General features: G+C 45.8%; 1 protein-coding gene across 5 annotated transcripts in view; it reads left to right on the top strand.

The window, feature by feature from the left end:
* The window catches only part of MAP4K5 (mitogen-activated protein kinase kinase kinase kinase 5), a 58,778-nt gene that overhangs the window by 15,919 nt on the left and 29,481 nt on the right, over window positions 1-13,378 (top strand). For all 5 annotated transcript variants that reach the window (XM_090141924.1, XM_090141925.1, XM_090141926.1 and 2 more), the window contains one exon: window positions 2,250-2,307. In XM_090141924.1, the coding sequence (XP_089998050.1) occupies window positions 2,250-2,307 (58 nt within the window). The remainder of the gene's footprint in view (window positions 1-2,249; window positions 2,308-13,378) is intronic.

Here is a 13,378-nt window from a genome sequence, read left to right as displayed (position 1 = left end):
CTTAGTATTTTTGCCTTTGGTGCTGGCATGGTAGGGTTTAAATAGTGTGTGTGGTCCTGATGTCAATTCAAGAAAAGTATTGAGTTGGAAGATGAAATTGTAGGACCAGGAAACCTGTTTTAGGGTGACTGGTACAGACAGCTCAGTATGTTCAGTCCATAAATACCAACCTGGTAAAAAGCTTTCCATGCCAGCAGGCAAAGGTAGATGGTTGAAAACCAAAACAGTCCATGTTGGGGCTTTGCCAAAAACGTGATGGTGATGCTGGATAGCAGCAGGATGTTCTCGGGTGAAGCTGTGTGGCCTGTGCAGCATGGGAGCTGAGAGCCAGCAATGCACTGAGCTCTGGCCTGGACCTTTGCACCCCAGCCAAGCAGTGTGTGTACCTTTGGCAGGTGCAGCTATTCTTTCAGGCTTTGGCATAACGGGAACAGTGATGGGAATATCAGGAAAGAATACGGTCTTCTGTGTGCTTCAGAGGCGAAGGTGATCTTCTGTACACAGTGCAGTCTGGTCTCCTTTATCTGGACAGCTTGGCTGGTTTTCGATAGAAGGATGGATTGTTGAGGTTCCCTGGCTTCAGTGGGAGGCAGCACATTGTTACAGGCACCTCTGTGTTTTATAACAGTTTGGTGTAACAGTACCAAAAAGGTCTCTGATGTGCTTCATCAGGATGTTGATGAATGCAAATGATTTTGCTGCGGTCTGTTGAGCATTTCTGGTAGGAAGGTACTTAAAGAAGTGGCAGAGGTTTCCTTTGTGGTTAGCAGACAGCCGTCGCTCTGCTCAGTGATTTGCGTAAATTAGTTGGTTCTGTTGCATTGTTGTTCAGGTTTGCTTTGTTTTCAGTTGAGTCACTCTTGGCCAGCATTCCTTCCCTGTATGCTGACAGATGGCACTTACCTGAACACTGTGGGACTTTGAATGGGCCAATTATTGCTGGCTTTTTTTTTCCCAATAGTAGGAAAGCTTGATTTGGAAGCTTGACTAAGCGTTGATACAATTGAGGATTCATATTTCAAGTCCTCGCTCTACCTGTTGCTAAATGAAGACTTCTTGTCCATAAGCAAGAGAAGAACGTCATGTTCTGCAGTGGCTTTCTCCAGCTCAGCCCTTGGGCAAATTTCCTCTGCATCCTTATCCTAAATACTTACCAATCAACTTCACCTGGCCCAGTTTCCATCAGATTTTCTACAATTTTACCCTTTTGCCACATTTTATGTGTTCACAAGATGTTGAACTTCTCTCAGAGAGTCAAAAGGCATTAACTTCTGGATGCTCAGCAAAAAGGGAATGCCACAGTCCCTAATTGGATTAGGTTGTGTGTCAAAAATCATATAGCTTAGCTCTGGTGATGGTGCCTGAGTGATTTAGAGCTCATTTTACCAGAGTTAACAGCGTTAATGAAATCCCCTCATACAACTTTCCTAAGGATCTAAGGCTCCTGTAACATTGTCTTCCAGCACTGAGTTCTCAGGGGGAAGTTTTACAGGAGTACTTCCTCCAGGTATGGTGGGAAGGTTGGATTGGAGCTCCATTCACAGAATCACAGAATGGCCCGGGTTGGAAGGGACCTCAAGGATCATGAAGCTCCAACACCACACGCAGGGCCACCAACCTCCACATTTCAGAGCAGCCCAGGCTGCCCAGGGCCCCATCCAACCTGGCCTTGAACACCTCCAGGGATGGACGGGGCATCCACAGCCTCTCTGGGCAGCTGTTCCAGCACCTCACCGCTCTCATAGTAAAGAGTGGAGGAGTGTGGGGACCACCCCAGTCAGCCCGGGTCCAGTAGTTCCCACGAAAAATGCTACATCTGCAGAGCTTCTCTCTTCTGCCTATCAGTTCCACTTTCAGAGCACATGGAGGTTTCACACCATGAGGTGGGTGGGTTGAGTTCAGCAGCCCACAGTGCAGCACAGTCTTCTGCATCACTCCAGTTTGCATGGGCTGCAGGCATTTCTCAGTTTTAACAGCCTTTACAGTGGTGTTTTGAAGGCATGAGCTCCCATTTGCTAACAAAAAGCTGTCTGGTTTTTGAAGCTCTGAAAGGAACTGCTGCTAAGACTTGAGATTTCCAAATGGGTTGTTGCAGAGCTGACACCAAGACCAGATAATCCTCACCCAGGTTGCTCGCAGCTGATTGCATTGTGCAATATTTGTAACACATTACATCCCAGCATATCTTGTAAGACTCTCTGAGATGCCATTGCAGTATAATTGAATGTGTCTTAACTCTCTTATTTCAGGCTAGAAATCTTCATACTGGAGAACTGGCTGCTGTAAAAATAATCAAGTTAGAGCCTGGTAAGTTTTGCATTCTTTTCTATGTTTTTGGATTGCCGTTTCAGTTTTTACATATGTTGATGTTCATGGCTGCAAAGCCAAAGACAAAAGAAGTGGGATTATTTTTGCTGTTTCAGTGGTTAGATGACAGGAAGCTCTACAGGATGTACCATTGCTTTTGGTTATATCCTGCTCACGGTTTCCTTGTGCATTCTTATCTGCATTATTTGTTGCTTCATAAAAAAATGTTGCAGTTCCAGCGTGTTGCAGTAGATTCAGGACAGATGGTAGATTGTGAAAGAATGGGGAACTTTGGGGAGGGGACCAAGCAATGGTACCAGTGCTCACCAAAGGTGTGTTGGGAAAATCAGTGCCTTCTGGAATACCTTTCAAATCCCTCTTTAGTGTATTCCTCTTCTGCAACTCCTTGCCTCCTTAGGGTCTCCACCAGCCAGTCCTTGCCTGAACTCCTGTGCTGTGTGTTTGGGGTCCTGGCTCTTTGGGACAGGGGCTGAGGGCTCTGTGAATGTGGGCTTTCCCAGTGCTCAGTTAGTATCACTTGTAGTCTGTGGAGAGATTAAGGGACACTGGAAGTTTATGTGTGGTCACTAAGCTAGGAAGTAGCAGGGTTTATGGAGATGTGGTGGGTTAACTTCTGTGACTGGAGTGCTACAGGGAATTAACACAGACAGGAAAAGAGGAAAATCTGGAAGAACACGTAACATAGCGAAGGCTGATGGAACTGAGCTTTTTGTTCTGGAGCAGGAAGGCTGAAGAGGGATCTGAACACCACCTTCCACTGCAGATGTGCAGACTGGGGGGCCCAGCAAAGGTTTGGGAGCCGTAGGCACAGGCTATGGCAAGAGAGATTCCAGTTGGAAATTGGAAAAGCTCTTCATAAGGAGAATGTCAAAGAAGTGATGGTGGGATCTCCATCCTGGAAGACTCTTGGGAGTTGACTGGAACAAGGCTGTGAGCAACGTGACCTGACTGCAATTAGCCCTGCTTGGAGCAAAAGGCTGTACTGGAGGCCACCAGAGTCCCTACCAGCCTCTCTTTGGGCACTGAAGGTTTTGAAGACCAGCTCTGAAGCATCTTCGCTCCCTGCACACCCAGCATCTTTTCTTGACTGGGCAGGTTAAAGACCCTCATTTTGATGAGGATCTTGCCGTGTTGGTATATTCCTATTTCTTGCTCAAGGAGATGCATTGTCCTGTTTGTTTGTGGTTACTTGGTTCTATTCACTCACTTGGTTAAAGAGGCATGGGTACGTAAACACAAAGAGTTTTCTGGTGTTGTACTTTGTAGTTTCTCCAACTGGATTTCTATCAAATCCAGGCTAGCAGAACTTTTCAAATCTGGTGTGCCAACACAAGAGTTCTGAGCAGCTTGAGCATCACATCCAGGCCCATGGCTCCCAGCAAAAAGGATGTGAAGCTGTTGGAGTGGGTGCAGAGGAGGCCATGCTCGGAGGGCTGGAGCACCTCCTATAGAAATGAGCTGAAGGAGCTCAAGAAAAAAGCAACGTGGTTTTTGCATCTGTGTTCTTTTGTTGTTTTTAGTTTTCTGAAAATTTGTTAATGTTTCTTGAAGGTAACAGTCCTGGATGGAATCTCTAAAGTACTTGGATGTGGGTTTGTTGGTTTTGTTTGTTTGGATGGCTGGTTGTTGTTGTTTTTTTGTTGTTTAATATTTCAGCCATTTTTGAATGGTCAAGCATTTATGCATGAGTTTGAGTTAACTCATCAGAGCAGTTTTTACCAAAATAAGAGTGAGTTAGAAACATTTGTATACTGGAGTGCTATGGTGGCTTTACCACACTCCTCATTTTCTCCCTCTCAAGGCAGATTATTAGGAAGACTGAAGTGCCATTTACACTGAGAGCTGCATGAGTCCTCACGTATCATATGGTTAGGGGATGCAGGGGACAAATTCAAACCCATCTTTGTCTTACTGAGAATAAAAACATGCAGTTGAGTTCTCTCTCCTTGCAGGATATTGCATTCTCTACTGACCTCTGAGGTGTTCCAAGGTCATTTGGTTGATTCCTGCTGAAAGTTCGGTGTGTGTTTTGCTTTTTATATAAATGAAATGTGAATTGATTTAGACATGCTATGAGAGTGACTCTTTTGCCTTGTTGTTAGGGCGATAGTTGGTCTCTTTGGTAAAATGATTGCAGGCTAAAGAATTTGGGGTTTCCCACATCCAAGATCCTCTGGTCTGAATGATGTAAGATTTCCCGTGAGCTGAGCTGCTCATTTCCAAGTTGGTTTTGTTTTGTTTCGGTTTGGTTTGGTTGTTTTTTAAACAGTTAAAAGTTCCTGAAATCTGAACTTTTTTTTTTTTTTCCCCAACTGGAAGAATTTGAAAAATTCTAGTGAAAAATGAGAAGAAAGGCTCAGCTTGATTCTTCAGCTTTTCTTTTTCTCCTTTTTGAAGTTTCCATTGGCATGTGCCAGCAGAGTAAACAAGCAGAGAGCAGCCAGGTCTCGTTGGTGACAAAGTGACCCCAGGACACTGCCACCTCCATTGCAGCTCTCATCTCCACAAGTCGGTGAGGTCTTCCCCAAGCTCAGCATCACGTACTCAGAGTGGTGCAGATGTCGATGGCTCAGTCCCTATTGCATAGATGTCCTACATTTCTGAACCCACTTACCCACAGCAGAATTCGTGGTGGTGTGACCTCAACAGTGGTGGTCCATGGGCAAAACCTCAGTTGTGGCCTCAACTGCCACTGGTGTCACTTCTGTGACTCATTGACTCCTTCAGCTGTTTCAGGTCCTCTCAGCTGTTTGATCTCATTAGGTGGCAGCCTGATGGAGCAGAGCTGTCTGTTTTCTGTGATTATTTGGTGCTATCCACTACATGGGTGTTCACCTTGTTTGGAGGTTGCTTTCCAGAACTGAAAAGCAGTATGTTTAATGGCTCAGGACAGTTGTCTTGGCCATACCTGCTTCATCCCTGTGTGACCATGTTCCTTGCACTGATGTGTGAATGTGGGTGACACCAGACCAGAGCTGGTGGCAGCAAGCAATGGCAGGCTGCAAGCAACAAGGGAGTGTGGTTTACTCTGCACGTCTCTGAAACTCCTCATAGTATTCGGTTTTGCTTACCTAGGTGTGAAAAACAACTGCACAAATTCATACAAGAGAAAAATACATGAAATAATACAAAGATGCCATCTCTGACTGAGAGATTTTTCTGAGCCGTAACTCTGGAGGTCAGGAGAGTGTTTGGGCAGACATCTCTGTGTGGTCCATTTCTCAGTGCTTCCTTGGCATCCTCAGCTGGAAGCAGGACACGGGGATGAAGGCCCTGTATTGGACTCAGTGCAGTGCTGGCTTGTAATTCTGCTTGCTTCCACGACCTGCCTCAATCCTCAGTCGAGCAGATGTGTGAGAAGGCTGAAGGCAGAAAACGTGTGAGAAGGCTGAAGGCAGAGGACGTGTGAGGCTGTTGGAGCTGGAGAAAGCAGGACGCTTTGAAGGCTGAGCAATCCCTGCCTCAGATTGTTTTGCTACAGTGAACAACATGAATTTCTGGCCACAAATTATCGCTGCTGAGAACTCCATTCTAATTAGCATCAATGACCACATCTTTATAGGTTTCGTCATGTCTTAGTCCAACTTGCCCTGGAGCAGTGATTTCTTCTAGAGTTGTTTTCATTTTGCTTTGTGTTTTCAAATACCCTTTAAAACATTACTAGCCTGCTCACCATCCAAAGCATGGACACCCACAGCCTGTTGGCAGAGATCTCTTCAGGGGGTTGTTTTGTTTCTGAGGAGGGTTCACAGCATTTATTTATTTATGCTTAGTACTCTGGGATGTCTGTTGCCTCTGTAACTCCGTGGTAGCAGCTTGCTGTCCTTGCTGGACAGGAGGACATGGCTGTTCAAAGCCTTCCAGATTAAAAATAAAACTTAGCTGCTCCTTGTTGCCAGTGTTCAGGCTCATTTGGACTAGAATTTTTGGGCTGTGGTTGCAGAGCACCATCAGGTCTTGGATTGAATCAGTGTCAGGTGTTGATCATTTGGGGCTCCCCCAGGGTGGGCTCTCCTGTTATCAGAGATCCTGCCAGACCACATGGCACAACTGCTCATGAGTTTCATACATCAGTCACCAGATAAATAGAATCATAGAATCCTTAGAGTTGGAAGGGAACTCTGGGGGCCATCTAGTCCAACTCCCCTGCAGTGCACAGGGACACAACAGCTGGATCAGGTTGCCCAGGGCCTGATCCAGCCTTGCCTTCAAAGCTTCCATGGATGGGGAATCCACCACATCACTGGACAAACCCGTTCAGTACCTCACCATCCTCACTACAAAACACTTTTTCCTTGTATCCAACCTAGATTTCTCCTCTTTGAGCTTGGAACCCTTTCTCCTTGTTCTGTCACCACAGACCCTGCTAAAGAGTCTGTCCCTTTCTTTCCTGTAATTCCCTTTTAGATATCAGATCACTTTGTAGCCTTTGCTTCTGCAAGCTGCACAGCTCCAGCTCTCTCAGCCTGTCCTGTAGGAGAGGTGTTCCATCTCTGGGACCATTTTTGTGGCCCTCCTCTGGATGCACTCCAACAGCTTCCTGTCTCTCTTGTACTGAGGTCTCTCCAGCTGGATGCAGTGCTCCAGGTGAGGTGTCAGCACAGAGTAGAGGGGCAGGATCCCCCCAACTTGTCCTGCTGGCCTTTGGATGCAGCCCAGGATACAGTTGGCTTTCATTGCTGGCTCATATCCAGCTTCCCATCCACCAGTACCTCCAGGTACAGGTCCTTTTCAGCATGGCTGTGGCTCCCCTTGAGTTATCTACAGCATCTTCTGGAGGGGAGGAGTAGACTGCTTCATAGGTGGGATTCATTTGCAGATGGAAAAACACAAGCTCCAGATTCAACGCTAGTTTAACACATTCATGGGGGCAGTTGGAATCAGAAGGTAAGAGCCTCTGGAATAAGGAATGCCCTGCAGGTGAGAAATGTGATGAATTAAAGCTGCAGGAAACAGCACGCAGTAAGATGGCAGTGTTCTGGGATGCCTAGCAAAACCACTGAAATAGAAAGTAGGAATAGACTGTGTTCTTTCCTTGTTAATTCCTCATCTGCTGCTGCAGGTAATGAGTTGGTAGACTCCTACTTAGAACTGACACCCCAACGTGACTGAATTCTATTTCATTTACTATCACCTTCCTTTGTTTGTTCTCCAGACAAATAAATGAGCTCCACTTTCAGGGTTACTGTCATCAGTTTATTTGAGTTTTTGGGCAGTAACTGATTTTGCTACCAGTTATTTAAGCTGTGCTGTTAGAATCAAAATAGACAGTGTTTTTCACTTTTCTGGCATAGACTTTGGAGAGCATTAGGCAAAAGTATTATGGCACGCTAATGACATTTCCCAGCATTCACCGAGTACAAATGCTTCAAATAATTTGGGAGCCAATTCTATTTCAGAAACTAATCCAACTGTACTCAGCAGTGTAAAAGCCAAAACCATCTGAAACACTAAAGCCACTTCCTTCTATGGGTTTAGCAGATGAGTCGAGAGTGGAGTCAACACAGAGATAACTGTTTGCCAGGGTAGCTTTACCCCACAGAATTTTCTCCCTGGGAAAATGTCATGAAATGTTTTAAAATGAGTAGACGTCTGATGTAAATACGGTTGTGATGATAAACAGTGACCTCAGAAACCTTTGACACTTTGAGGGCTGGCTGTAATCTGTAGTGTACAATTACAGAAGAGTCTTGTTAGTGGTTTTCATCTGGTTCAACATTTGTTTTCCATGTGAGATCTTCCTAAGGGCCAGAAGTAGCCGGTTATGTGTTTCAAGCTGGATCTCAATCTGAACCTAGGACCATCCAAGGCTGTTTGTACACAGGAAAACAATCCCCCAGCATTGTGTAGTGCTGTGCTCAGTACATCTGCAGCCAGCTCTGCTTGGTTACGGTTGGTTTGCATCTCGTGGTTCAGATGTGAGTGTTCATACTGCACATTCAAGTGTAGCCCTTAGGGCTGAGCCAGGTGTGGCTGTGCTTTGTCCTTTTGGGATGCTTGCAGCACAGGTGTTGCTCCAAGGCCCTTTGGGGCAGGAGAGAAATGCTGCAATGTAATTTATGTAATAAGTTCCCTAAGGATGCTGTGAGCTATGGAGAGGAACAAGCCTGAGGCTTGTTTGAGTAAGCCTGTGGGTGTTAACAGTTGTTGAAAGCTCCAGGGCTTGAAGAAATACAAAAATAACTTCTAGTTATTTCTTCCATCTTCACTGGTCAGGTCTGGGATCGTGTCCGGTGTGACTGAGTCACAAATTGCCAGCAGCCCTCGATTCCCATTCCTGTGTTCCTTTGCTGGTTGCATCTGCCTGAGCTTCCAGTATGCAAGAGCTGCTCAGTGCTGAGCACTGCTGCTTGTGCTGTACCATGCACTGCTGGGTGCTGCTGCTGACCAGCACAGCTGCTCTGGAACATACACAAAGCAAAATAGAGACAGTGTGGTCTTTTAATATTGAGTGCCCAGCATTTTAATTATTTGGAACTTCTTGAAACCTGGCCTAATTTTGCTTTGCTTGTTTACTTGTAATCTGCTATTCTACCTTCAGAAATACATGTGTCCAGAGGGTGTGAGCACATGTTCCCATGCAGTGTAAGCTTTTGCTCACAGAAATAGTTACTTGGATGACAAAGGCCAGCAGGAGGATCACAGAGTCATAGAATCATTAAGGTTGGAAAAGACCTCTAACATCACCAAGTCCAACTCACCCCACCTGCACTAAACCCATCACTGCCCACAGTGCCACATCTCCATGGCTCTTGAACACCTCCAAGGATGGTGACTCCACCACCTCCCTGGGCAGCCTGTTCCAATGCATCACCACTCTTTTGGAGAAGAAACTTCTCATAATATCCAATATTTTGGTTAGAGGAGGTATTACTGTGAGTAGGAGAGATGCTGAGAAATTGCACATGTTGGGGAGGTAATGGGGAGTGTGCCAATTGTGGTGAAGGCAGGTTGGTAAGGGGTGCTCACAATTGTGAGTACACTTAATCTGACAAAATGCATAGAAGAAAAATAGCAATAATGAGATGGCAGCACTCAAAACATCCGGGGGGAAATTGGTTGTGGAATTAGAACTGTCACTCCAAACACCTGTGTGCTGTAGCACTGCATTGCCATCAGTAATGTTTGTATCAGCTGACAGAATCAGGACCATTGGTGGTTAGCACGTGGCAGCTAAGATGCCTGGCAATGAAATCTGCTGGTGGAAAGCTCATTGTTTCCAAACAGTTGTATCCTACTTGGAATCAAGTTTCTGAGCTTCAAGTTTGGGGACTTTAAATTCTTTCTGTCAGACTGCAGGTTTCCTTTAATCCCAAGGAAAGAGGTATGGATAAAACAGCTCAGGTGCTGGATCAATGTTTAATGTATTGCTATTATTAAAGATGTAAAACTTTAATGGGATTTTTTTTGCAGTTTTCCAAAGGGTTGGCATACAGCAGTGCAGGTCTGTGGGGCAGTAAAGAAAGCAAGGAGAGGAGCACAGTGGCAGTGCTCATGCTCAGAGTCTGTGCCCTGACCCTGCTGTTTGCCATCAGTGCCCCATACAGCAGTGTCTGCCCATGTGTGCTGGGAGCTGTGGCTCAGGGCTGGCTGGTACCACATCACTTGGCCTCTCAGTAGGTGCTGCTGTCCCATCCTTTGGTGACTGTCAGAGCCTCCAGGAGCAGTCAGATCCCCCCCACCCCCAGTTGCATGTGAGCCCTGGATGCTGCCTGCTCGTCCCTCCCACTGTTCCCACACAACATCACCCCATGATGCAGCACTGAAGTAATGCAGAATAAACCAAATATGACAATAGCTTCTTCCCCAATAAGCCTTCTGGACAGTGAAGTGAATCTCAGCTGAGCCAGGAGAGGTGTGAGCAGTGACCCTGCAGGATGGGACCACTCAAAGCAGCTGGTGGAGCACACGACTGTATGACCAGGAGTAAATTTGCTTGCAAGCCATCGAGGTTAGGCACGCTCAGAATAATGCTGTATGATAGGCACGAGAGCCAGCAGTCCTTGTCATGCTGCAGAGTGGCTGTGTGGGCCCAGGAGGGACATCTGGTATTGTGCCAATTCCACATAGGTGAGAACTAATGTCTCAACAAATAGGAGAATTCACAGGTGTTAATGGGCCATCAGTTTTCTCAATGATCTCCTGCTTAGATATGGGTTTATCATGAATTTACCAGGCTTTACCTTGCTTAGCTTCTGAAATCTTACCCAATAGCTACTACACAAGATGATGCAGCCACAAGTTCCTGTAGTCCTCCTCCCCACCAGCTGTGTTGGTGGACAAGCAGCTCTTTGTGCCCAGCAGCCCAGCTTGGACTCCAGGCTCTGGCCAGAGGAGAATATTCCATTGTAACCCTCCATTGTGTCCTGCATGGCTCGTTAGAGAGGTAAAATTGCATGATAGTAGCACGCTGTGGTGAGTCACTGCACTGCCTGTGATTTACAGCAGCTCCCTACACTGCGCTTTTGCTCAGCTTGCCCCATAACCCATAATTGCAAACATGTGAGCAGACAGAAAGGACATTTTTCCAATTCCGTGTTATTTAGCATCAGGAGACCTCTGATGACTAAAACAGATGAAAATCTCTTTCTGTGGATATATGATCACCTTTGAACTAAGGATTCTTATCTCTCTGTCTCCTTGATGAAGCATTTTCTACAAATTCCTATCTCTTATTGTTGTCTTTATTTTCATGCTATCCAAGGATATTCAGTTTTTGCTCTATTCCAGCATCTCTTGCCAAGATTAATACTCCAGCTGCCTGGAAACTCTGAATTCCATTGTTTTGAATTCATTCTTGTCGTCTTTGAAGCTCTATACATCTTCTCTGCTATCTTTGAGTTTGATCTTTCAGGATCTTTTTTGACATATTTTGGCCAGACTCTTCTCATGCTTACGTCTCTTCTTCTTTCCATCTGCTTGCTACTTTTCTGTCAGTTCTGGCTCACATAAAGCCTGGACCTCTCCTTCCAAATCCCTCTTAATTCCTTCTTCTGTAGGTTGCCCCATTTCTTGCATAGGTTGTCCATTTATTAATTGCAAATGAAAAGGTCATCTTCTGCGTGTTGCTTCACACAACTTTTATCTCTATCCACACACTGAGTTCAGTGTCTCATTGTCTGTTTGGTAGAAAAAACTTTTCATCATTACACTGATTATAGGTTAGGGCAATTTAAACCCATTTCTAGTTGTCCAATCATAGAAATCTCCTGGGCTCCATCAGAAGAGGGTTGGCCAGCAGGGACAGAGAGGTCTTGTGAGGCTCTGCTCTTGTGAGGCCCCATCTGCAGTACTGTGTCCAGGTCTGGAGCCCCCAGTACAAGAAAAACAGAGAGCTGTTGGAGAGGGTCCAGAGGAGCCACAGAGATGATCAGGGGACTGGAGCACCTCCCCTACAAAGACAGGCTGAGGGAGCTGGGCTTGTTCAGCCTGGGGAAGAGAAGGCCATGGGGTGACCTCACTGCAGCCTTTCAGTACCTAAAGGGAGCCTACAAACAGGAGGGGAATCAACTCTTGGAAAGGGTGAGTGACAGCAGGACAAGGGGAAATGGTTTGAAGCTGAGGGAGGGCAGATTTCAGTTGGATGTCAGGGGGAAGTTGTTTGCTGTGAGAGTGGTGAGGTGCTGGAACAGCTGCCCAGAGAGGCTGTGGATGCCCCGTCCATCCCTGGAGGTGTTCAAGGCCAGGTTGGATGGGGCCCTGGGCAGCCTGGGCTGCTGTGAGATGTGGAGGTTGGTGGCCCTGCGTGTGGTGGGGGGTTGGAGCTTCGTGATCCTTGAGGTTCCTTCCAACTCTGGCCATTCTGTGAAAAGCAGAACAAATTATTGCTATTTTTTTTTCCAAGTATCTTTTATGTATGTGAAGGTTGATATCTGCTGCCGTCTTTTCCAGTCCAAATCACCATATTTCCTTTGTTTCCCTCCCCACTAGTTACAGTTTTTAGTATTAACATTAGATGGTAGTCAGTAGCCCCCAGTAGATCATCCAATCAGTATGATAATGAAGGGCAATTCGGGATGCTGCATGCTGATTTTTTTGGTGTTTGGAACACTTCTTGACCCCGATTTTCATATGTGACAGCATTTAGCTCTTCTGAAATGCTTATTCTTGCTTATCAAAGACCCTTTGATTTGAGGATTTGGCATCTTCTGAACTTTTGGACAAATGGCAGTGTTAGAGGAAGGCAGTACTTTGGCGTGGGGTGGAAGTTCTTTGCATTCACACTTGCTTAGATGGAACTTTCTAGGAAAACTTTTTAGTTTCAAAATGAGATATCTGTGAATACCTACCGATTTCCCTTTGTCACAGAAATAGGAGGGATTGATCCACCTGGTTCAAACTCAGCATTTCTTTGTTCATAGCAGGCATTTATATGTAGGGTGCTCGACTCCAAGCCAAGCTATAGCTGGAAGGTGACCCACAGAGCAAGCAGCACAGTGTGAAGTCTGTACTAAATTCAATTGCCTAGTTTGTGTTGCCTTTTCTTTTTCTCATTACGCAAAGAAAAGTGGTGTTTGTGCTTCAAATGTCAAGAATCTTTTTTTAAACTCCTCTCCTATTGTTTTCTTTCCCTACTGAAGTCTTTTTCCACATAATTAATAAATAATCAAGGAGCCCTTAAGGATTTGCTGGGCATGTGTGTAGTTTTGTGTTTCATAGTGATTTCACTATATGATTGAACAGCTTAATGTGTACGAGAGCTGAGATTTCCATTGTGATGAGCAGAGCTGTGGGGCAGCGTGTCAGTCTGTGCAAATCCAGCCAGAGTGCTCAGATAGCTGACATAGCTGTCCTGGCCACCAAACACACTCACAAGAGTGGGCCACGAGGGCTCTGTGCTTCTCCTGGTGAGTCAGTGGTGGCTGAGTGGGCGTGCAGGCCATATGCTGCTGCAGAGCATTTGGAGACAGGATGTTTTTAATGATGAGCCTATGGTGAGCTGGCAGAAGTGATCATCCAACACTCTCTATCATCTTTGAAAGGCTGTGAAGAACAGGAGAGGTACCTGAGGGCTGCTGGAAAGTCAGTGCCACTCCAGTCTTCAGAAAGG

Source organism: Phasianus colchicus, chromosome 5 (genome assembly GCF_987193195.1).
Source record: "Phasianus colchicus chromosome 5, bPhaCol1.hap1.1, whole genome shotgun sequence".
NCBI lineage: Eukaryota > Metazoa > Chordata > Aves > Galliformes > Phasianidae > Phasianus > Phasianus colchicus.
The sequence above is the reverse complement of the archived record's forward strand: the minus strand, read 5'-3'. Positions and strand labels throughout refer to the sequence as shown.